Source organism: Gymnoscopelus braueri (genome assembly GCF_963280865.1).
Source record: "Gymnoscopelus braueri genome assembly, chromosome: 2".
Taxonomy (NCBI): Eukaryota; Metazoa; Chordata; class Actinopteri; order Myctophiformes; family Myctophidae; genus Gymnoscopelus; species Gymnoscopelus braueri.
In genome coordinates, this window is record NC_137604.1 from 48,719,085 (window position 1) to 48,745,297 (window position 26,213).

At 40.6% G+C, this 26,213-nt stretch overlaps 2 protein-coding genes across 6 annotated transcripts; both read right to left on the reverse strand.

Annotated features, from left to right (window-relative positions):
• Positions 1-4,597: 4,597 nt before the first annotated feature.
• Positions 4,598-17,821, reverse strand: gaa2 (alpha glucosidase 2). 3 transcript variants are annotated; one of them, XM_080445345.1, is made up of 21 exons: positions 17,631-17,821; positions 16,596-16,693; positions 15,362-15,919; positions 14,076-14,221; positions 13,735-13,900; positions 13,334-13,430; positions 12,813-12,932; positions 12,425-12,543; positions 11,517-11,648; positions 11,315-11,425; positions 9,996-10,109; positions 9,776-9,860; positions 9,575-9,692; positions 9,263-9,396; positions 8,413-8,564; positions 8,110-8,258; positions 7,886-8,027; positions 7,630-7,728; positions 7,209-7,373; positions 6,276-6,422; positions 4,598-6,175 (listed from the first exon to the last, which is right to left on the reverse strand). In XM_080445345.1, exons 2-21 carry the CDS (start codon positions 16,680-16,682, stop codon positions 6,110-6,112), a joined length of 2,907 nt encoding a protein of 968 aa, XP_080301471.1. In that variant the 5' UTR covers positions 16,683-16,693; positions 17,631-17,821; the 3' UTR covers positions 4,598-6,109. The 3 variants fall into 3 exon arrangements, with proteins under 3 accessions (XP_080301471.1, XP_080301470.1, XP_080301469.1); XM_080445344.1 differs by having other exon boundaries at positions 4,598-6,172; positions 16,587-16,693; XM_080445343.1 differs by having other exon boundaries at positions 16,587-16,693.
• Positions 17,822-18,656: 835 nt separating this feature from the next.
• Positions 18,657-26,059, reverse strand: LOC308104288 (uncharacterized protein). Of its 3 annotated transcripts, none has more exons than XM_080454685.1 (6): positions 25,863-26,059; positions 24,062-24,198; positions 22,711-23,657; positions 21,824-22,010; positions 21,595-21,714; positions 18,657-21,074 (listed from the first exon to the last, which is right to left on the reverse strand). In XM_080454685.1, the coding sequence occupies exons 2-6, from the start codon at positions 24,177-24,179 to the stop codon at positions 19,918-19,920; spliced, it is 2,529 nt and encodes an 842-aa protein (XP_080310811.1). In that variant the 5' UTR covers positions 24,180-24,198; positions 25,863-26,059; the 3' UTR covers positions 18,657-19,917. The 3 variants fall into 3 exon arrangements, with proteins under 3 accessions (XP_080310811.1, XP_080310813.1, XP_080310812.1); XM_080454687.1 differs by having other exon boundaries at positions 24,062-24,248; XM_080454686.1 differs by having other exon boundaries at positions 25,662-26,059.
• Between the last annotated feature and the right edge of the window lie 154 nt (positions 26,060-26,213).

A 26,213-nucleotide genomic window follows, 5' to 3' on the forward strand; every position in this document is an offset into this window, starting at 1 on the left:
TGGTACTTTTACTTACTGTAAGTAAAACAATTGAGTACTTTTTCCACCACGTGTGTGTGTGTGTGTGTGTGTGTGTGTGTGTGTGTGTGTGTGTGTGTGTGTGTGTGTGTGTGTGTGTGTGTGTGTGTGTGTGTGTGTGTGTGTGTGTGTGTGTGTGTGTGTGTGTGTGTGTGTGTGTGTGTGTGTGTGTGTGTGTGAGAGAGAGTCTGAGAGAGAGAGAGAGAGAGAGACACACACACACACACACACACACACACACACACACACACACACACACACACACAGCACACACAAAGCACGCATAATAGTCCACTGACCAACACACCCAGTTTACAGTGGATAAAGCAGAAGAGTCTTAATCTTAATGCGTGCCATGTCAAGGAACTGCGTGAAACCACACAAACACAATAGGTGTGTCCCTTTTGTACAGGCTATACAGCCATAACCTGCCCTGTCCTGTCCTGTCTGGTGGGTGTGTTCACCAAGCAACATGACACCAGCCACACAATTCTGTATTAAATGCAGGTCATAAAACGGCCCACTGAGCCAGTGGACCTTTGGGACACTCACACTCCCATACAAAAACACTCACTCAAATACATACTAACATTAGCGGAGGCATCAAAGGTAAAGTGCCTGTGTTTTTGATTATTTTTGTTTAATAAATCAGCATTTTTACATATCCACTTCTCGTTGCATGGCTTTGTTGTAATTTGGATCAAAGGTCCCTTTTTAAATTCACATATTTAGTCAAACAAAATCCTCTGTCTGCGAAGGTCAGGGTAGTGTTGTTGATGCAATGTTTTGGTAAAATAAAAGCTTTTAGCGTTCATCCTGTGAAACACAAGCTATATCTCTTTTGATACTTGATTTTAATCTGTTGCTGCAGAACCTGTGGCAAGAAAGAAGATCTGGCAAAAAAGTGGAACTATTAGTATTTTCTTTAAGAGAACTAAATTCATAACTAAAGCAATGCATGGATTATGGGTTTTGGAATAACATGTATGAGTATATTAAATGATTTCAAACTGGATGAGTGTGTGGGAAATAATACATTTATATTACTTAAGTATTCCAAAAGTAATTTCTCTTGGTACAAATCGAGAGAATTGGAGTGAATATCGAATGTAATTGGTTCTGGTTGCACAACAGTCTTGAAAAGGGATGTATAATTGATTCAGATCATCTTACTGTATGCATGCAGTCTAAACCAAACTTTACCAAAATGCTTGAATAAAATTGCCTGTAAAATGATGTAAGCATGAGTGTAAAGTTTTATGTATGTATGTTTGTATGTATGTATGTGTATAATTTATATAATATGATCAGATTTTTCATGTTGCAATATTTTTCTTGTTAAAATCTGAGTATGAATTATAAATGTACATTTATGAATAATTGAGTACAAAGGACCCCAATGGAAACAAGCCAAAGTGCTTTCTTGGGTTTAAAATCCTCTTAACAGACCTTGTATTGAACTGTACTTCCCTGTGCTTGTCTTTGCAAACTGTAAATAAAGTATTCAATCAATCAAAAACATATGCTAACATCCACATAAACTCTGTTTTATTTGTTTATTTGTTTGTTTGTTTGTTTGTTTGCTTGAATTATCCGTATTTGGATTGTGTGTCCCACTATACACATGCTGACCTCACACACACACAAACGTAATCCCTGAAAATCCAGACAGGAAGTGTCCCAGTCAGCAGAGGAGAATGCATTTGACAGAACCCTGCTGTCTCTCGTCCCTGCACTCTCTCTCTCTCTCTCTCTCTCTCTCTCTCTCTCTCTCTCTCTCTCTCTCTCTCTCTCTCTGTGTTTCTCTCTCTAAAACCTTGTTCCCTGTTAAATGATAGGCCTATATATGCCCTGTAGACAGTCCCATCTGGAAACAGTTAGCCAGCCAGTGAATGTTCGCTTGGAGCCAATGAAAACATGTTGATTGTGAGAGCAGTTTATCAGTAGTACTGTGTAGGTAATAAGGTAGAGTGGATATTTGCTTTCACTTGCAGGGACATGGTAATTGAGCGTATCACCTGTGTGTATACATGTATACGTTTAAGAAAAAGAATGCTGTGTGGTATGGTGGCTTGTTATCTACAGTATTTTGGCATCAGTCCAGGACCCTGTTTTGTCCATATATCCACACCATCTATGGTAAAGAGAGCAGAAGTTGTGAGATATATGTGCAGTCAGTGCAAGTGGAGGAGCTGTGTTTAAGTGATTAGAGAGAAACCCATTTATCTCAGTTCTCCCCAGAGACCACCTTATCTTAATGACACACACATCCTGAGACTCTCCGCTTATGACAGGTCAGGTCCAAGTTTATTTGTCATGTTTAAAAAACAGACCGCTGTGTAAGGAACAATGAAATGCTTATTTACGGCTCCCTTGCGACCAACTCATCCCAACAATTGCAAAAGACAGGGCAACACAGATAACAGTCATACAACACGCTAATGAGTCACAGCACACGAGTCAACACAATAATAGAACAACAGCAACACTTAAGTTAAAGTGCAGTCATGCATTAGTCCAGGCATTTGTTGATAAGCATATGAATGGCATGGACAATATAGTCATTGTTCATATGCTGTAGCGGGGGGGCCATGGTAAAGAATATAAACAATAGCAGCATAGAGAAATATTGAGATTTCCCATCCTCAGGGATGAGAAATGTATTAATGTGACACTTGACAGATGGTCTCAAGTAATCTAAAGTATACATTGATGTGAACATGCACGGTACATCATTATCAGACTTCATTTTATCCTTCAGCTACTTGTTTATGCACCAAAATGACATGGTTTTGTAGCAATTTGTAGCAATTGTTGAAATATTAGACCTTAATTATCGAATGTTTAAGCATGTTCTAACCATGTATACTTTACTTTGCTTAAAACATTTTCCAAATATTTAATGTTTTTAAATATTTTGGAGAAAATAGCCAATTTAACACTGAGGTGCCCACTCTTCCTTGGTGCCCACCTATCCTCTTACCACTGAGAGAGCTAAAGAGAGGACTGAAAATAGAGTGCCCTATAGTGCCCTGAAGATACCAAAAGAGACAGAGGTGGACAGACTGACATGTCTGTTAACGTGAGCCTGCAGAGATTTCCTAGAAATCTTTCAATTTCAATCAGGCTTGTGTCTATGATTATGCACAAATAAATAAACAAATAAAGGGCCCAATTAAGATCCCACAGGCCTTCTACAAAGGCCCTGAGAGCATCCTGACTGGATGCATGCACCTGGTATGGGAACTGCACGGCCCTCAATTGCAAAGCACTGCAGTGCAGACGATCGTGTGGACCGCCCAGAGCATCAGTGGATGTGAGCCTCCCTCTATCCAGATTTCACCGGCCATTGTGTCAGTAAAGCCCATCGGATTATTAAGGGCCCTAGCCGAACCATGGACTGTTTGTTTCTGCTGCTAACGTCTGGCAAGTGGTTTCGCAGCCTCAAGGCCCGGACCGTCAGGCTGACAGGCTCTGAGAGTTACTTCCACCAGGCATCTAGGCTTATGAACAATAGACCCTATAAAGGCCTGTTGCCTGTCTGCCTACCGCACGCACGTACACACGCACAGACACACACATGCTTCACACTCACTCATTTATGAAGGTAGGACCTACAGTACACACATAGAACCATGACTATAATATTTCACTTTATATGACTGTACTGTACACATAAACATACATACCCACAGTAAAACACTTCACAAAAGCACCTCAGAGGTGTGAAATGATTACTGTACATATTAATGAAATGTATAGGCTATATTATTATTATTATATTAATTGCCTTGCACAAGGAAAAAAATAAGCTTGCACACTCAGTGGCATTGCTCAAGAAGAATAGCCAGCACTCCGAAGTCCTTCTGGTACACAGACGAGTTTTGGCATCAAGCCTTCCTCAGTTTGTATCAGCAATATTTAGCTTGCCGCCAAAACGTGTCTGTGTATGCCCCATAGACTGTACAATGATATTCCCATGCCTTATTAATTAAAAAGTACCAGAAGGACTTCGGAGTGCTGGCTATTCTTTGTTTTAAAGCAGTTGTTATTCGCTAACCCCTGCTACATTTTCTGGTTTTGTTTTTTAAACTGATTTCTCTAAATCTGACATGCTCAAGGCAGGGCCTAATGTTATGTACAATCAATGGACCACTAGATAATTAAATACAAACTAATGCAGTATACATGTCCTAAAGTGGAATATTAATGTTAAATATCAGAGGGGGCTACTGGAATGGCAATAATACAATTAGAATCAGCAAAACAATTATAAAGCTATAGAAAGGTATATTCTATTCTACAGTACAGCTAGCCACTGGTTTTGCGTTTGCAACTCATTTTATTGGTTGTATTGATTCACTTTTGTTTTAACTTTCTCTTCTGTCTGTTTTTCTTGATGCACTTGAGAGTTTCCTTGAATGGGACATAATGTCATATTGATAATGGTTAATAGTACAATGGGGGCATTGAACTGTCATGTAACATGAAATGAAGAAAGTGGGACCCCTAGTGGTACTGTGGATATCATCTTGCACCTGAGAAAGAAAACAATGGACTCGAGCTCAAAAGTACATGGTCACCATGAAAATACAATTTATTTAAAAAAAATACAAAACAAAAATACTACAATGGTGTTGAAAATATATTGAACATGATTCCATATATTATGAATGAAAACAAGAAAACAAACTATAACTGCATTACCCCAAAAAAAACACCACCCAAAATGCAGCCTTCACATTCCAAAATGTTATTATAGTTGGTTTTGGTGTCACCATATTGCTGGTAATGCCGCTTCTCAAAATTCCTTTCACACCAGCCAGTTCTACAAATAATGTACATTTATAATAAATTCTCAGATTTTAACAAGAAAAATATTGCAACATGAAATATCAGATGTTCATATTATATAAATTATACACATACATACAAACATACATAAAACTTCACACTCATGCTTACATCATTTTTTACAGGCCATTTTATTCAAGCATTTTGGTAAAGTTTGCTTTAGACTGCATGCATACTGTACAGTAAGATGTTCTGAATCAATTATACATCCCTTTTCAAGACTGTTGTGCAACAAGAACCATTACATTCGATTTTCACTCCAATTCACTCAATTTGTACCAAGAGAAATTCTGATCAAATTAAGGGTTTCAAATCTGGTTAAATCACCTGCACTTATCTTGGACATTTTACTGGACTGATAACTTTGCTATATTTTAGGTTCACAGAAGGCCTGTTCACATAAAAAGCAATTCCAGAGCACTTTTAGCTGTTCTATAGCGGGTTGCAACTAAAGCTGTCCTCAAGTATAGTAGTTCTATAATCCTTAGGATTCACAACAGGCTTACAACACATGACTGATCAAGGTTTCTCATGGAACTAATCCAGAGACACTGGAATATTAACATAATTTAGATCCTTTGTAAGGCACCTGCAACTACAGTCACAATACTGTCAGATTCATTAGTGCAAAACAGGCTTTTGAACAATATTCAAGTATACAAATACAGTATTTCATGAAACAGTTTGATCTGTATGGTTGCCATCTAGTCTCTACATTCAAGCGAAACACTCATAGTTGTGGGGGAAGTAGAAAGTCATCGACTATATATTGCGCCAAAACGTGTACGTTTGCTTTGTTTGCTACCCCTGCCAACTAAATAAAACTACCTGAAGGACATTTCCATTAGTGCTGGTAATCCCTCTGACTGTAAAAGTATTTTTCTACACAAATCACCCGGTAAGAAATTACTAGAAGAAATTTGAGTAGTGCTCGCATCCTCCTAAGTTATGAAGTATAAATTAATTTCATTTATCTCTTTCATTTATATTATTGCACTTAAACTTTTGACCAAAAAAGAAAAAAAAATCTACTTGTGATCTAAGCAGCAAAGATGTGCCAATCCAAGTATGTTGTAGCTTGGGATTCTTTAGCTAAGTCTAAATCAAGCAAACAAAAAATGTGCATCATCAAAAACAACAAAAAAACTAAACAACAAAAACACAGTTGAATTTCTTTTTCTTTGATCAACCTCTCAGGTTGTGACAACAATATCCAGTGAGGAAACCATCAGACAGGTCACATCCAGCCGATGGTGAAGTTCTGGGTAAGGTTAAGCCCGAGATCTGTTACCGTTAACACCTGCTGGAAGGGCAGGAGAAGAAAAAAAACAACCAGAAAAAATTAAAACAGCCTTTCACTGGTCTGGTCTGATGAAACACAAAAGCTTTGCACCCGGCCTCACCTGATTGGCTCTGTAAGTGAACACTGCATCCTGGGAGTTTACCAACACTCTAGTAGGCTCCTGCTTCACGCCGTAGAAGGAGGTCGTTTCCACCGTGATGTAGGTGGCCTCCGAGTGGCTATGGAGCACCTGTGATGTCATCACATTCTGGGAAGCAACATGGTGTGGTAATTAGTCACACATCAATACATGGAATTCTCAGTTAAGCATCGCTTAAGCTCTGGAAAGCAAAGGAGGATGGAGGTAAGGTGGCATTAAGACTAGGAAGGAAGGCTTTTTATAAAGCAGTTTTTTATTGTAGCAGATGTGTAAATGCTAAGGTAGCTGACCGGATAGTGTGTCGACCAAACAATCGCAACATCCCCCAAAAATAATTGGCCTGAGACCTAGGTTGTCCTTCCACCTCTCTGCCCTCATTTTTCTTTCTCTCTACTGTCTTGTCTTATCTAGATAAACAGCCTAAGCAAAACGTAAGAGTCTAATGACAGTGTGACCTTCCTGTTCAACCTTTAGCTATTAATAGATAGTTAAGTAACTAGGTGTGCAGTTTAAGACCAAAGCGGCTCAGTATTGTATAAACATTAATAGTGACCCTGTGCAAATAACATTTTTGCTGAGCACGATTTCCCGTTTTAAATAGCATAAATTTAGCCTAAATTATCCTTCTTAATTGGCTGTTGCCAAGCTGTTGTTAGACAACTAACTAGCAATTCCAGAGCTGTCCTTCCAGGTTATGGGATATAAACAGCACACAGGGCTACCGGGTATGGGAGCGAAAATGATAATGTGCGCACAAAGAATCTACGGAATTGTGATCCATTTGGATCTAAGAGCTCTAATTTTGGGAAGGCAACCCTGTGAGATATGAGAAGCATGCACAGAAGAGTGTCACGTAAGATTGGAAAAGTTGAAAATGACAAACAAAACATGTACCTGTGTTACGTTGAAGATTATGTAAGCATACTGATCGTTCTCGTAGGTGTCAAGGCTCTCCCCGTCATCCCAGAACATGTCTCCACTGGCTGAGCCATCATCAGAGAGGGCAGAGATCAGATGGAGAGGCTGACCACTGCTCACCCACAGAGTAAGGTTGGGCCTCTACACACACACACACACACACACACACACACACACACACACACACACACACACACACACACACACACACACACACACACACACACACACACACACACACACACACACACACACACACACACACACACACACACACACACACACACACACACACACACGGAAAGGTGAGTCGAAATGTATAAACTTGAAAATACTGAACTGAAATAAACCATTGACGTGGTCTTTGTGTTTTTTGGGGGGATAAAATCATATTTACCTGAGTAGGTATGACAGTGCCCTCCCGCAAATGCAAGTTGATCTTATCCAGAGGTGCCTGGAGCCTCAGCTCTTCTCCTTTACTATGCACCGAGTCACCCTGGACAGAAGAACAGAGCTTGAACTGAGCACCTGCTTTTGAGCAGGCTAGTATCTACAGATGTGCTGAACGATGTAATTACGTAAATAATGTAGATAAAAACTGGTAAATTCATCAACGGTTAAGTAAGTCTGTGTGAGATGCATGCACATCTTACCGTGAAGTAGTCATACCACAGTCCCTCAGGGAAGTAGCCAGCGACGTAGTCTACACCAGGATCCAAAACTGGTGTCACCAGTAAACTCTTACCCCAGAGAAACTGCCTGTCAATCCCATATGTTCTTATATCCTGGGGGAACCTAAATAGATACAAGATGCAATAAAGTAGGAAAGGATGTACAACAACTGGACTGTTGGTGTGCGTTCTGGTGTGTTACTCACTCAAACATCAGGGGTCGTGCGACAGTATGTCCAAGTACGTGTGCATGATGGAAGAGTGTGTAAAGCACAGGGAAGAGAGAATAGCGCAACAGCAATGCCTCTTTCATGGCAGTACGAGCCAGCGGGCTGAAGACTGTTGGGTCTTGGGGCTAAAATGGACAAAACAAATAACAACAAAACAGGTCAAGTCTAAAGTAGTTCAGTGACTCCCCTGAAGGGAGCACTCTCCCTCCCTCCAGACATACACAAGTTGGTATTACTCTTCTGCTGTTTCACATGGGCACGGTGGCACCGATATCCTACCTTCACATCCAAAGTATTGTGGTTGCGTGTGAAGGGGTAGAGCGCTCCCAGCTGTGTCCAACGGACACACAACTCCTCCTGCGGCTCCTCACTGAAGCCACAAATGTCTGCTCCCACCAACGGAATGCCCAAAATGTTAAAGGTCAAGATGCCTGGAGGAGAGAGGAGAAGTGGGCAGGGTGACGTCATGATAGGAACTCTGCGGCTGTGATAATGAGTAGACAACATGACAATGAGAGATCTGAAGCCTCCATAAGATGTCCAACCAAATATCTGACTGGCCTTAGGGCTCACACTTTGCCTGTCACTTTTCCATAATTAATAACAGTGTGGCCTCTGTGTCAAAACTTTAGCTATCAATTTTAAGTTACTATGTGAGTATGTGTGCAGTCTATGAACAAAGCCACAAAAAACATGATAGAGTGTTGGTTGAGTGGCGAAACCTCACTATACAGGCTGGCTGCATGTGTGAATGTCAGCTAGTGTGGAGACGTTCTGGGCCTCCATTGGAGTCAAAAGAAATGAAATTTTATTCATAAGCAGTAGACACACTGGGGTGTCACTGACCTGAATCTTTATTTCTGAAAAGATACATGCAGACCTGTATGTGCTGTAAGATGACTTGAGACCATTAAACTAGAAATTCTAGTAACCTTCAAATAAGTAGTTTCATAAAAGCTTCATAAGCTGCATAAGAAATCTCAGCAATGGAGATGTGTCAGTGGACAGAGAAGTTACAATAAATAAACCTTACGTTTGGATCATCAAACTCCAGAGATACTGGGCCTACTGCAGTACCACACTTATGTAGTTGAATAAAGGGTGTATGTATATTTATATGTGCACTGACCTGCTATAGAAGTATAAAGGTCTTTCCACTGGCTTCGATTGTCTCCCAACCAGTGACCAGAATAAAGCCCCTGACTGGGGAAAGTGGAGCGCGAGATCACAAACGCTCTCTTACCAAGAATACGTTTCAGGGCACTGAAAAACAAGTAAAGAAAGGGTAGAGGAGGAGAGGGACGGATGCACAGACAGACAACATGACAGATTTAAAGAGGCAACAGGCACAACATGGTTGAAATAGCAAAAGCAGTTGTTTAAATATACTGTATCGTAATGTATGTTTGTATTATGAGTGCATGTTTGTGTTTGTGGGTACCTTGCAGAGGCCTTCGCCTCCATAAGTCCATAGAGACTGTGCATGTTATAGTGCGAAGACATTTTCTGCTCTGCTGACGCACACACAGTTTTAGCTCTTAGCAATCCCCCAAGGACACCTACAAGTGAAAGATTACAATTTGGTTTACAGACAATTACATGTGTGTGTACTTGCGTGCGTGCGTGCGTGTGTGCGCTTCACCTGGTGTATAAGGTGGATTTTCCAAACTGTTTGATGGACAGCCCTTGGTGGACCCATCCAGGAAGTTGGATGGCTCATTCATATCCTAAAAGCAAACATGACACAGTTCAAAGGAGCGTGGCATTTGATTTTAGACTAAAGCGTGTCAAAAGCAAATTGTAGTAATACTATAAATCAAAAGTCAAGTCTTTCCAATGTATTTTTCCACCCATACACTTACGATCCACAAGCCATCAAACGGCACCTTCTCATGGAACTTTCTTAGGTTGTCATACCACCATTCATGGGTCACAGGATCAGAGAAATCAGGATATGCAGTCAGACCGGGCCACACCTGCAGGGGGGCAAGGAGAGTTCGAATTCTACCACACTTTTATAGTTTACATCTGAAAACAAACAATAGCACAGACATACAGTACCCTTTACTAAACTACTCCAAAACCAGAGATGTGATGTTAAATCATTTCTACTGAAACAGCAATCCTCTATATATACTCAACCAATAGGGTCATTACTTGGTCCCCTCCTTTTTTACCCTTCTACACAGACCCCTTGGTCCTGTCATCTCTGAACACAAGTTATCGCATTACCGCTACACAATTGACAAAGAACTGTGTTTTTCTCCTTTCCTTCCTCTGCCAGTGCCACACAGGTCGAAGAGCACATCTCTGAATGCCTCCATGTAGCTTACATATCATTGGATGTCTTCCGCCGACCTCAAGCTCAACATAAACCAAAAAGAGCTTCTCTTCTTCCCTGGCAAGTCATGCCTCCTCTTTCAATTTCCATTCACAACACCCTGGTGACTCCTGGCCATTATTGTCAAGAACCTGGGATCCTAAACAGCGATCTCTCCTTCAAGGCACACATTGCAGCAATCATTTGGTCCAGTAGGTTTGCACTTTACAACATCCAGAGAATCTGAACTGTCAAGGAGTTGGCCCAACTCCTTATTCAGGCATGTTTCTGTCATCTCTTAAAATCGCTCTGGATAAGAGCGTCAGCTAAATCCCTAAACTGTAAATTGTCGCCGAAAATAGTCCCTGGAGAAAAGATTGATTTACGAATGAAAATTTGCACATCCATTACTTATTAACCACGCAATGATGTTTAGCCAACACCGACTTAATTATTCAGTTAAGTTTAGTAATGTTGCAATGAATATGGAGGCAATGTAAATTAACATGAAATCGAAAAATAAAGCCATTAACGGGAAAATAGTCTGTTTATGTACGACAGCTTTTATGGACAAACTTGTGAATAAACATCAGCATGTATTGATGGTCCTTTAAGATGAATAAATAAATAAAACCATGTAAAAAATTAATATGAAAGAAATTAAAATTTTGACTTTAAATCAAGCCAAAATACCAGGCCGTACCCATGCACTCAAAGAATGTAGAGGTAAGGAGAGGGAAATACAGAGAGAAGAAATGTATAGATAAAGAAGATATTCATTAAGGTTCCAAATTATGAATAATCTACTCAATAATTTAACAAATGTTACCAACTGCTGTCCACTAGGTACATGTGTCTCACCTGTCCAATAAGTGTGTCGCCAGAGGAGTCCTTAATAAAGATTCCTTTCTTCAGCCCTTCATCATATGGCCAGTACGAGCCCTCAGCCTGGGAGCTACTGATACCTGGATCCTAGATAAGGAGAAATAAGGGTTGCATATTATGAACTTCCCACCTTCGTACATTAACACACAGGTGCTCACACTCATTACAACAGACGTACCAGGATCATGACGTAGCGCTGGTCATGAGCGTGGAGGTCCTTGACCATGTCAGGAAGTGTGGAGAAACTGGCAGGGTCATAGGTAAAGTCCAGGAAATGCTCCATGTAGTCAATGTCGTTCCACTGTACATCCTACAAAACAACAAAGACACGTGTACACACACACACATTATTTCACAAATCTCTGGAAGGTAAGACGAGCAGAGGTTATATAGTGATTTTTGACCCATTTAATCCGGGAACGCATCTGTGTCATTTTAGATTTTTAGCTATAGCCTATATAACCATTATTTTATACTTTGGCTATTCAAAAATAGCATATATAAGCTCATAGGCTATGAGCTTGTAGATCTGCTATATTTTTGTGTGAAAATGTGTGCAAATCTTTGAACATTAATCTTTTTTTAAACAACCTTTTCAACTAAAATCTTTGCTTCTGGGGGTCCCTGGAACAAAACTTTTTCATGTCAAGGCCATGTTGGCCACGGACCCCCCCCCCCCCCCTCTCAAATGTTTTTGTTCCAGGGATTTTTAACAAAATGTTGAGTAGATAATTACATGCCCATTTGCCCAAAATAGGGATGTAAGGTTGATTTTTGGTGCCCTCCCAAGGTGAACACGGACACCAGGTTGGGAAACACTGGTTTAATTTAACATTTTTGGTGTATTGAATTTAAATTAGTGTGTATTGCACACTTGATGGCAGTCATCTTCATATTTGGGCAAAATTTCAGCCCATTTAAAAGGTGCTGGAGCTGAGCAGCAGGTGCGATTTGGAAGGAGGTGGTGCTCAGCTCAGACTGGCTCTGTCTCCCCCTGTTATAACGTGTTTCTTTTGCTTAATGATTAAATTGCCTTGCTGTTGAAATGTGCTATACAAATAAACATGCCTAAATGTTTTGACTCACCTGGGGTATGCCATAATTTCTCAGTTTCTTGACTACCTCCCAAGTAGCATTGCTAGAGTTGTAGCCCCAGCGACAGAGATGGTAACCTAGCGCCCAATAGATTGGCATTGTAGGGTAGCCTGTGTGGGAAGGAGAAGTGAGGAGAAGACAGAATAGGAATAGAGAGAGACAGGGAATTAAGAAATCCTTTGTCAATGTTTGTGTTGATTTTTTTTTGGTGTGTCTTTTGCCAATATATTTTCTTGCTTCCACTTTATTAGTTGAGAGCAAAGCAAAAACTACTGTAATAAAGCTGTCTTTTTGTTAGTTTGTAACATTATCTTACAGTTATCGTAATGCATACACACTGAACTGTCTGATGTTTACTAGAGGTTCCTGACATACTGACCCACAACGTCTAGGTACTGTCCAATTACTGAAGCAGGATCAGGACCCAGGAAAACATAAAAGTCTAGGATACCACCAATCGTACGCCAGGTGATGGCTGGAGCAGGCTGGAGGGCGACATCTGGCAAAATATATAGAAAAAACAACAACAATTATGAATAAATAAATACATATTTATAAAGTATCAGCTTGAAGGTATCATGAAGCTGGACTTAATTAATAAAGTTGTACTGTATATATAGCATGGGTATAGGATACAATGAGTGTTTGTCATTTAGTTAATGCTAGTGTCCAATTATACTACAGATCTTACTTTAGCACAACTGGGCACTTCATTCATGTCTTAGACAGCTCCACCTATGACCAGCAGGTGGAGCTGTTGAGTGGTAAGCATCAATAAAATCCCTTAACTTTTGCACATGACTATGGTGACTTCAGGCTACTTCCAATAACTGACCTTCCATATGGCATGCATACATACCAAATACTAACATAAGACTGAATTCAAATTCGCACACTGACCCATTGCGTTGCTGTTTAGGAGGAAGAAGCCATGTGCATTCCCTCCCTCTTCCATGGCAAGATAGAAAGGATGTGCTCCATATAAGTTAGTCATTTCCTAGATGGTAGAGAGGGAGACATCGCTGTCAGTGCTACCAATATTCAGGATGTAATGTGAGTTTGAAGGCAACTTTTTCAAAGCAAGTAAAGTTAAAAAGTTAACATTATAATGAAGTTAGCATTGCAATAGGCCTTTTTGTTGTAGATCTGCTATTATTATTAGGAAAAAGAAAAATAGGAATGACAGGGGAAGACCCTAGAGGTTAGCCTCTTCATTGGCAACAACTATTTATGTTAATATGGCTACCATGAAAAAGGTCCATTGTATGTTAGCTAATTAGGTGAGCTTGTGCTAACATTACCATAGGAGGCACATCTCTTGCCCACATAGTAAGGGTGTTCCAGTGGACATCGTGAAGAAAAGAGGAGCGGTGCTCACCCAGGCCATAGACAAACTGGGTAGGCAAGGAGCTGGAGAACTGAAGGAACTGATCTGCATAGAACAGCGGCGCTACGGTCGTGTCCAGACTGGGAAGAAACAGGAGCAGAGCAGCAAATCAAATACACTTCATTTATTTAATGTCCCTTCGAGGGAAACTTAGTACTATAATTAATATTCAGTCTAAATGGTATATTGGAAATGGTATTTTAAATCCAGGCACCGACCTAAATCTCTAAGCAACGTAAGCATAACCAAACTTACAGTATAGCTCCTGTAGAGGTCCTCTTGACAATGAGACCAAATGGTTCCTTGGATAGCTCAACGGTGTAGGCTGGACTTGTTGCCTTCTTTGTGGCATCGGGGACAGAAATTGGTACTTCGAACCGTGAATTTGAGGGGTCTGTAATCTAAATATGGAAAAAATACACACAGAGAAGAGGGCAGTTTGTTAGAGGCAAGTGATATTCAACTGGCGGCCCGCGGGCCAAATTCGGCCCGTGCTGAGTTTTCTTGTGGAAACACATTCCACTCTCCAAAACAATTAGACTAATCTTGGATGGTTGTACGGGATGACCATTTTGAATGTTTTTCATAAGCGTTAACCAAAACTCGTTAATGGTTAATAATTAAGGGGCCATTGTGTGCTATAGTACAACATGATGTCCATTGTTATGTGCTATAGGTCGGTAATGGACATATTATGTCCATTTTGGTGACATACTACTTTTAGTTTTTTGCTTATTGTTTATATGCAAAAATACATACAGCCATGTACTCATGACATTCAGCCTGGGACGCTATTATAGGTGATTGGAGTACACTCAAAACTCAAAAATAGGTAGCTACAAATTGAGGGAGATGGCATGTAATGGGCGAACTGCACTCAAAATTCATGTTGTGCTCTTCCCTGCTGATGTGCCACTGAAAATGTAGGGATTTAGCTTTCATTCTTAAAGTTGTGAATCTAGTCAGAAGCTACTTGGCTAAGCTAGGCACACTGATGTGTGAAATTATTCACCTGAAAGAATGGTATTGGGACAAATTATCCAGTCTCTTTATTGCTTTAACATAAAAGTTAAAATCATTCATTTTAAAACCTTAATACTGATTGCAATTATTAAAATTGCAATCAGTTATTAAAAACAAGCAACAGACATAATTATTACACCGGGAATGCCAGCCGTGGTCATTTAACACTTCCTGCTCCAAGAACTGATCTCCTCAAACACACAGTTATTTATCAATCAATATCAATCATATTTATTTGTGGTGAGTTTACGGAAATGGTGCACATGACAAACACCACACTGGCAAACAATGTTTTCTACAGCCTTGTCGAGGCCTTGGACATAGTGGGGTTGACTGGATTCACACACAGTGGGTAGTTAACTGCGATCTATTGCTTTCCAAGTATACACAACAGCGGTTGTGTGTACTTCCCAAAATCATCCCTCGGGCCAGATTTGACTGCCACTAGCTTGATACCTCTAGTTTGAAGATGGAAGGAGTTGTATCAATGTGTCTGGCCATCAGAGTGCTCTACTCACCCTGACACGTAGCCTCGTCTCCGTCTCGTGGCGTATCTCCAGATCTAGAGTGAGGATGTCTCCAGGGTAGTAGGTCTTAACCTCTTTCACCAGCCTGCCTTTCTCTCCCAGAGCTGTGTCATCCATAGACACCACTGAGTAAGAGGGGAACTCTGGGGGGTAGAAGCACCAAGGAACACCGTTCTTCTTACCCGACTCTGGGATGAAGCAGCAGTTCCTGGCTTCACACAAGTCTCTGGTCACGACCACCCCTTTCTCCGGGTAACAGTCAAACCTCCAGGCTTCAGAGGTAGAACCGCACGCCTCAGACTCATGACCGGGCGCGGCAGGAGGATCCCCCTCCGTCCATCCTTCGGCGTGTTGTTTCCATGCAGGGGCGTGCGGCGGGGGCCGGTGTGGCTGTGGGATGGAGGGAGAATGCAGCCAGAACATGGTGGCGAGGAGCCAGCCCCCGCAGAGAAGCAGCAGCAGAGAGCCCAGCGCCAGGAGGGCTGTGGTCGCAGAGCAGGATGGCCTGCGAGGAAGCAAGGCCTGCTCACATTCTTCTGGCTCCGTCACCTTGAAACAGAGACACAAAGTCAGATACAGACAATATAGGCCTATATACTGTATATACACACACACGCAGTACTGTGTAGGGTGATCCTCGACTAAATACATTCTTGATTCTGGATTTGTTTATTTCATCGACAAATTTGTCAAATATACGTCTTTAAATCTAGTTCAGGCCAGTGATGCACTAATCATCTTTCAAGAAATAAGTTTGAATAAGTCTTTCAAACTAGTAAAAAACATAAAATCGACTAATTGTCTAAGTCTTGGCCAACTGAGACCAAAGATATACGGCATGTCTAGCATGACTAGACTGTTAGCAAAACCCTAACCAGAAGCAGAACATGCAGTATTTTGTCCCTTAATCCAAGGAATCACCTGAGCGACAATGAGGGCATGTCTGTTCTTAGCCCACATGCAGTTACGTACCTGTGTTTAATTCAGAAAATCATCCAGACTATGTCTTAAGACAGTTGTTCTCAAACCTTTTTAAGGACCCCCGTTTGATTCAAGTTTTATCTCTGGGACCCCAATCTGTAGTGTCAAATCCTCAGTGTTAATTTAACTCTGAGAGTGTATTGGAACCTAACTATCAATTATTTCGCTGGGTAGTGGGCCATGTTGAGAACCAGTGTCTTACGACATATACAGTATCTATCTGCTATTAGCTCACCAGAACTACCTCTTGGACAGCAGCAGGATCCTCTGGCACTGCTGCAGCATTGTAAAACTGCACATCCTCTGGGTTCAGGCGCTTGTATGATGCCATCCTGATTGTGTCTGAAGGAACATTTGAGTTAGGTTTGGGGGGATAAAAAAATAAAAATAACCCTAAATGTATATCTTCAAATCAAAACAATGATGGATTGGGCGTTTAAAGCCAAATACCACTATTTGTGAAATATTTCTATAACCCAGGAAATTATCTATTGATCAACTTCAAATCAAACACATTTAGAGGAAATCTAAGAATGTGTTTCATGTGTGAGTCTGCAGTTCTTTGTTCTTTAATCCATTAAAACCGGGAAAGCATCGGTGTAACCACTTTAACTATTATTTTATACTTTGACTATTCAAAAATAACCACAACAACCAGCATAGTCGTCAACATCTTCTGCATTCTGGTACAGTTCCTGACACCATAACCACAAATACCAGTAAGGGATGGCTTAAGTTAAAAGCACTTATACACATACATTCTCAATAACTGAGGTTGTAGATGGAAAATATGTGACTTTCTTACCCCATCAAAATAGTTTACAAACATTACAGTTATAAACAAACCTATATTACAGACCCCAAAACAGTTTTTCCCACTAGCCTAGGCATTATAGTCCTATAAAGAGCTGAGTCAATAATGAAAATGTCTCCACTGCTAATTCATTTCTGGAAGATTGAGCCTTCTGTAACATGAATAACATGATCATGGCACTGACTGACTGTACATTTGGTTAACGTACAAACTTAGGTCATTATGGCTGTGTTGTTAGCTTGCTAAACCCAAAAGACAAAGTTCACCAGCCCAGAGAATCAGGTGCTTTGGGCTAGCAAAATAATACATACACACATACAATTCAATGACTTCCCAAGTAATACACGATCAAATAAGTGACAGTGTTACTTATAGTTAAGTGACATGCATCATAAAATCTATTTTTAGCAGGACTGCCATTATATTAGCAACCAAAACAAGGACACCACATCATGTGTTGTTTACCTGCTTATGTCTTCATTAATAACGAGGTTGTTGGAGAATAGACCAGCAGAATGTCCACTGACATGAGGCTTAATGGACGGCTGTCACTGTGTGCACGGCCAGCACAGCGTTTGTTTATGTTTACCTAATGTTCTGGCTGCTAGCCTAGCATGCTAGCCGTCTCCAGATGATTTTGTTGATCCATCCACAAGTTGCCTTCGCGAGAACTCGTAAGTCGTAATCAGTGTTGCCAAATTTTGTGAGAGAAATAAGCAACCAGGTCTAGGAAAACAAGCCCAAAAGAAGCAACTTAGGCCACATCATGAGTAGCCTGGTAAAGCCCCTCCCTCCGGAATTCTCATTTCCATTTGATTTCAGGAGTGAAATAAAATACAAATGAGATTTCTGGAGGGAGGGTTTACCAGGCTACATCATGAGCACTTGTATGTGCTTTTTTTTTTTAAATAGCCGATCTACAAGCTCACAACGCTGTTTTTTTAAACCATGCTAACAAATGCTCCCCTGGGCACAAAGCATTTTCATGAACATATTTGAAAACCACTGGTTTAAATAATAATAATAATAATAATAAATAAGCAACTATACACTTAAGAAACAAGCCCAAAAAACGCCAACCCGCAACAACTTTTTACAAGCAACTTCACCGAAAAATAAGCCCAAAGTCGCTTATAATAAGCCGACATGGCAACGCTATTCGGAATCTCGACGATGTTCAGTTCGGCTGTAGTGCACCAGTCAGAGGCAGGGAATTATACCCATAGTTATAATATATATCAAGAATAAGATTATACTAAGACGTTGCAAATTAACGTTCTCTATAGTCTTGCTACTAAACGTCACAGACGCTTAATCAATTACCCATTGCTTCAGGTGCAAACTATTTGAATGAATTATCATCAAATTAAAACAGTTTAGTCTGACAGTTTATAACTGTTATATTGACTCAAATCTGTTTGTCCCATCAGTTTCAAGAATCATTCAACTAGTAAGTGATTTCCATAATATTATTTTATTTTTTTAGATCAGTGTATAGCACATATTCCAGACAATAAGACATGAGCAACAATGGGCAGTTAGTAAAATTACCCATCAACAATGCTTATAAAGGCTACCTTTGTGACATAGCTTAATCAGGATAATACCAGTTTTTTGTTTTTTTTGTTTTACAATACTCAAGATTTGTATTTGGCCATAAGACTTGTCTAGGAACCAGGTGAAACTTGAAGGCACGGTTTGGTTCAGTTTTAATTGCAGACAAACCGTAAAATCGAGCTGCTGATAATGCTACATGACTGGGAATCATAAGACAAACAGTGACATGTTGCATAAGTATTAGTTAAAAATACCACCAATCAATAACACTTTTCATAATATTATTTCTTCCAAAAATGCTGATGGTCCTCTGACTTGACATTCATTTACCACTGGCAGCCGACATTTGCATGGCTAGACCTAACAATTACAGTTTTACTTGTTTCCTAGACTACTCTCAGACATTATTATTCCATCTAATAATCATTATAATCCCTTAATATTTCCATCAAATATCCACATACATAAGTTTGAATGTAAAGTACTGCATGGATACAATTTATATTCTGCCTTGAAATGAAGTTATTTGTACTACGACAAATCATCTTAATATTTGTGTGACTTGATATCTAAAAAAGAATCACTTAAAATGTCAATTAACACGTTGCATACCCCTCCTACAGTAGATACACGGTCCCATACTGTATGCGTTTCATTCAGTGAGGTCAGAGTACAGGGTCACCTGTAGATGTGAATCAGCCACCCTCCAGTCACCTGGAGTACACACTCCTGTTCATGCCGAGGATCGAACCAGCAACCTTTGAATCACCAGTCCGCCTCCCAGTCCCTACGTCAAGGGCAACCTGCCAAATGTGACAACTGCAACATGGAGTGCTTAACAAGTCAAGAGATCTCACAGGGCCCTTCATACATTAATGATTTAAAAAGACACAGTTTCTAATTTTTTAGGGATGTGCGGCCTCAGATGGATGTTTATCTGGACTTTGTTGTCATTGTTTGTTGCGGGCTTAAAGCTTTCATTTGCTTGCCTGACCTATAGTCTCATTTTAACAGTGTAGAGCCAAAATGGCATTCAGTGGTCTAGGATGGGCATTATATGTTGAGGCACTTCCTGGACTGGTCCCTTTCTCTGTATATATTTTTTAACACCTAAAACTTTACAAACTGTGTCTTTGATATTTGATATAAAACTTCTATTTATACGTCTGTGGTTCATACACTGACTAATACGTAATTAGTCATTCTGCTCTGCGACACAGCTGTCATCAACAAGAGAATCATTGTCATCCTGTGAAGAGTAGTCGTCTTCATTCAGCTCTCCAACACAGGTGTCATCAACATGACAATCATTGTCATTCTTTGAAGAGTCATCTTCATTCAGCTCTCCAACACAGTAGTCGTCATCATCTGGAGAATCATTGTCATTCTGTGAAGAGTCATCTTCATTCAGCTCTGCAACACAGCAGTCATCAACTGGAGAATCATTGTCATTCTTTGAAGAGTCGTCTTCATTCTGATCAGCAACACAGGTGTCATCGACGGGTGAATCGTCATTCTGTGAAGAGTCGTCTTCGTTCTTCACACAAAATAAAGACTCGTCGTCGGTCTGACCCTGCCCGTGCTTACGCTTGTGAAGCCTCAGGCTCTGAGAGCGACTGAAACCCCTACCACATATGTTACAGCAGTATGGTCTCTCTCCAGTGTGAAGCCTAAAATGGTTCTTCAGACTCGATGGTCTCGTGAAACTCTTCCCGCATTCGGGACAGTCATACTTCTCTCCAAAATGAACCTTCTCGTGTTCCCTCAAGCGACCAGACTGGTTGAAACTCCTGTCACACACAGAGCAGTGGTAGGGCTTCTCCCCTGTATGTGTGAGGCGATGCCGGTTCATCGCCCCGGAATGAGCAAAACTCTTGCCACAGTCAGGACAAGAAAATGGCCTCTCTCCAGTGTGAACTTTCTGGTGGCCTTTGAGCTGACCTTTCTGCGTAAACTGCTTCCCACAAACATTACACTGAAACGGCTTCTCTCCTGAGTGAATTCTCATGTGTATTTGCAGAGCAGACAGCTTATGGCAGTCTCTTCCACACAGCCCACAGCAGTAGGAACTCTTTGTATCATTAGTCTCTCCAGTGTGAATTTTTTGGTGGCCTTTGAGCTGACTTTTCTGGGTAAACTGCTTCCCGCAAACAGCACACTGAAAAGGCTTCTCTCCGGAGTGAATTCTCATGTGTATTTGCAGTGCAGACATCTTATGACAGTCTCTTCCACACAGCCCACAGCAGTAGGACTTCTTTGTGGTCTTGTTCTTCGTTTTCTGCTGATGGTGTGAGGCGGGAGGACTTTCCTCCTCAGCAATAATGATGTGATCAGGATCATACGCTGATAAGTCTGAAACAGAAATAGGTAAAACATTAAATATACACATATACACAAGTGCTTTTGTTCTCAAAATTTACTAGCTTACAGTGCATTATCCCACTTGCACCATGGCTAACTTGCAAAGATTCTATAATTGCCCAAAAATATTAAATGTTACATTACATATTCCATGATTCTCATTGATCCATTCAGTTATTGTACAGTAACATATTTTTGTCACCACCAGGTGTCACTAATTACAACATGAATGAATTAAGAAGTACATTGTACAGTAAGGTGTGCACATTTCATTTTTTTATTCCATCTGTTCTTGTTAGCAGGGTTGTAGATAAATAATGATCACTCTCGGACAATCAGAATAGAGTATTTTGCCAAGATGGACTGTTATTTATTTATGCTTGGATATGATATTGTATACATACTTGCTTATCATTCACAAATGTCACACAAGGATTATCTTGAGGATCACTTTGAATAATGACTCCACAATTGTCATTTACATTCCTATAATACATTTTCCTCATCTTACCATCAGCAGCTTCCTCTTCCTCATCTTTCACCATAACTTCAAATTCTGTGCTGCTCTCCTGGTGCTGACTTCCCGCCATGGAGTTATCCTCACTAGCAGATGTATGATCAGACACATTTACTGTGAGGAAAATAATAATTATGATTAGAGGAAAATATTTGTCACATTTCACTCCATAATATGAAGTAAGGGTTTTGCAATAGGAAATGTCATGTCATGCTTCTTGTACCACATAAGGGTTCCTCCTCTTCCTCCTCTTTCACTAGTATAACATTCATATGTTGAGGACTGGAACCAGTTTCATCCACTACATCCTCTGGTACACTGAGCTCGCTTCCATACTGGGCCTGGCTACAATCAGGGCCCTCTGAGGAATTGGCTTCAACTTCCTCCGCCGTAGTCTGGAGAGCAGAAGCCTATAAATACAGATCAGAGTAGGAAGCAAGAGTTCAGTTATAGATTACCTTGACTAGAGCTATGGATACTGACAGCTACTGACAGCTAGTTGGACCTATGGCCGTCTGGGGTATTGGTGTTATGAGTTTTGAAGGCATTGTTTAAAGTTGTCCGCTCACATAGAAAGTTGACAGTGAAAACAAAAAAGTAAAACTATTTATTAATTTAGCAGCACAGTGGATGTCAAAGTGGGGTTCCCGGGGACCAGCAGGAGTCTTTGAGGGGGTTCCAGGGGGTCCCCAGCAAAATTAGTTGATATAGCAGCATCAAAATCACTTTAACCACTTTAACCACTTTAACCCCATTAGGGACCCCATGTAGGCAGTTTGAAAATAGCCAATGTGACGCGTTGTGAGGTTGTAAATCTGCTATTTTCAAAACAAATCTTGAAAGAAAGTGAAAAATGTGTAATATTTTTTCACATTTTTAATCCCTGGCACAAGTTATGTTCTGATGGGGTCCGTGGCCAAATACATATTAATTTGGGAGTCCTTAACATGAAAAGGTTTGAGAAACACTGATTTAGCAGGCACTTTAATACAGAGTGACTTACACATTGCAAGATCAAAGCAGTGCTTAGAAAAGAAAAAAAATGCAGGAATAGGCCTACATCAAACCTGGCATCTGTCTAAATAACATCAAAACGTGATTTGCACTTACCTCACAGCTAATGTTGGCTATCAGCCCCTGTGATGGTTCACCGCTAGTAACTTGAATAAGGATGGTGTCTGTGTCTGATCCGTTCTTCACATGAGTACATGACCGCTTGTGGTTCCGCAGAGTTCCTGCCAGAGAGAAGTTTCTGCCGCAGTCAGTGCAGGTGTATGGTTTTTCCCCAGTGTGAATCCTCATGTGTCTCCTGAGTTCCCCCGGGGCAATGAAAGCTCTTTCGCAGTGTGTGCAGGCGTATGGTTTCTCCCCGGTGTGTGTCCGCATGTGTGTGGTTAAGGTCCACTGTTGTGCGAACGTCTTCCCACAGTCAGCGCAGCGGTAGGGTGTGATGCCTGTATGGAGGCGTTCGTGTCTCACTAGTGTACCGGTCAAGGCAAACCTTTTGTCACAGTAAGAGCATTGGTACGGCCTTTCCCCAGTATGTGTTCTCTGGTGATCCCTTAGCTCTGCTGCGGAGTTACATTTCTTATCACAGTCAGAGCAAGGAAACTTTTTCCTCGCAAAGCCGGCAACAATTGCTGCATGCATCGCCTCTAGATGAGTTTTCAGGTGCCAATGACGAGAGAATCTCTTTCCACACATAGTGCAGTGATATGGCCTCTCGCCAGTATGTGTCCGTTTGTGCAGCCTCAGCTCCCCCTGACTGGCAAACTTTTTCTCACAGTCAGTGCAAGGAAATGGTTTCTCTCCTGTATGTACCCTTTCGTGAATCATGAGTTGGCCCTTTTCTGGAAATCTCTTCTCACACATAGAACAAGGGTAGGGCTTCTCTCCCGAGTGAGTCCGTAGGTGGCGCTGCAGCTTAGAGCCATTGAGGAATACTTTGCCACACACTGTGCAGCCGTATATGGGCTCTGCCTTTCCATTCTCACTTAGATCTAATGGCTCTGATGGCAGAGTATCCACCTCTGGGAACTCAGGGTCCTCACACTCTCCTATTTGAAAAAATTGAAAAAAAACATGAAAATGAAAAACAATGGGAAACCTTTTTTCCTCCATAATCAATCCCTGACATCTTAGTATTAGTTGGCCTTATCTCCCAGTTGTCAAATATATTTGGGTACATGTGTGCTTTGATTTCTGTGAGCCTCAGTTTATTTTGCAATTAGGCTTTTTTATGGAATAAGAATAAATGTTTTCAGCTTTATCATTCCTACATGATATATTCAAGGATGGTATTTATGTCATAAAAACTTATTTCTGTTGTGAAAGCTAGAAATACACTATTCAAGCTCATCATCCTTTTCTCAGTGCAAATCATTAAAGAAAAGTGATACACAAGCCAATACAGATAAATACAGAAAACAAAGCATTCTACAATTAAACTTCATATACATACTGATCTCAGTAAACGATACTTCTTCTCCATCAGAATTGATCAGGCCTCCTATTTCTTGCTGATCATCCTCGACCAGTATCAGAGCTTGGCTGAAGTCCAATGGATTTTCAGAGCCCATCTTTTATATGATGAACAACCTTGTGGGGTTACACAGACATGGTGGTAGGTGAACATTCGATATTCTACCCTAAGACCAAGCAAAAAAGGTTAGCTGTGCATCATCATGGGAAGGAAGTAATACTTCAACTTTATAGTTAACCTTCTCCTGGTCCCAAACCACACGTACAGAGCTTTCCAGCATCCATTAACCACTTAAACCCTCTATACTTTGTAAACTGCACATGAGTTGCCTGTATACTTGATGCACTCTTTTCCCCTCTACACCAAATCTCTTTGCCAAAAATAGCCGATCTACAAGCTCACTCAGTCACAAAGCGTAACAACACAACACATTGTGAGCTTGTAGATCTGCTATGTTTGGCAAATGTTCCCCCAAGAATAGGGATGCTGGGGTTCAAGTGCTTAATATAGTATCCATTGTATCAATTAATAGCCAGCCAGCCTGATTATTAAACTAGGTATCCCAAGTAGCATTCAAATGATGCAAACATTGTGGGTTGCATTCAATTGTTGTTGTTCAAATAAATGAAATTGAACTTGTGCTTATATGACTCATGAGAAAAATAAATGTAAACAACTTTACCCCAAAGCCAAAACCAGATGATGTAATATTTGGAACAGTTTAATAAACAAGGTCATTGATTTTCTTTGGGGACAGAAAATGTCCCACTTGCATATTTGAGTTTTAATCTATAAGCTTGGGCTTGCCCACTGTAAAAAAAAAAAACACTTTCACCATCTTTCTTACATATTGTCTTTCTTAAAAAATAAATAAATTCCACCCATAGTTGCTTTGAATTTTGAGTTCATGTTTATATGACATAATATAACCATTAACAACATGAGAAACATCATAGCAACCATCGCTGGAAATTGATATGGAGATGTAATAAAGATGGTGACAGTCCAGTCAGTACATGATGTACTGATTGGACTGTCACTGTCCTCTGGGATGATGTACATGCTTTGAGTGGTGATACCCCTTTAAATTCAAAGACAGCAAACAATATGGGTTGCACCGTTTGAGTCCACTACTGACAACCCAGTCATTGTAAATGCCTCAAAGACAGTCGTTTTACTTGATAGGTTGACATTTGATTTCCAGTGGCTTTGATGTTCTTTTGCAAAAAAATATATTCCACGAAGCCCTTCACAAGTTCACATGCATCTTAATTCTAGCCTAACTGAACAACGTTAGCTTGCTGCAACAAATGACTTCTACATTTGCACCATGCATGCATCAACATCCCTGTAGGCTAAGGCAGAAGTTAAGTCAACTGGTGATCCATCATCCTGGGAAACCCATCATATAATATTGTTGAAAGAAACAAGTTGTTGCAAAAAACTGCAACAAGCCAATAATGACCTTACACAAGTCTCATTCATTAACAACACAGGGATCTCAGTGCAGATCTCAGTGCTGCTCAGCACCATTTTAACAGCTATACAGGGTCCTAACATGGTTATTATAATAGCTTACCTAGCCTAGGACATAATTGGAAGCATCATTAGCCATTGATGCTGCAATCCAAGGCAAAACACTACAGATAGAAGTGTACAACCGCATCCCATCATGTCCCAGTGATATAACAGTAACGTTTCTAACATCTCTGCAGAAAAACTAGTGGCTATATGTTAAGCTAGCTAATGTCTAACAAGAGACAATAGGTCTTTGACAAACCTCGGCATGGATTTTCCCTTAGATACAGACAGAGTATTCGCTCGGTAGTTAACCAACAAAGATTTGGTCATATATTTTACTGCTTTGTCACGTTTGTGCTCATTATCATCAAGCAAAGTGTTTTTTTTTTTTTATCAGCTAGTGACTTAAAGTAATAACTACTACCGTCGGCTGTTGCACCTAAACTAGCCCTTTAGCCGCTAGCCTACTGCCATTAGTGTAACAGCTTCCGGTTCATTTGGTTTTTCCCATCAAAATAAAAGCAAAGCTTTGGTTGTTTCCAAATCCCTTATGTCAGTGGTTCTCAAAGTGGGGTCCGGGGACCCTTAGGGGTCCTTGGGGGCGTTCCAG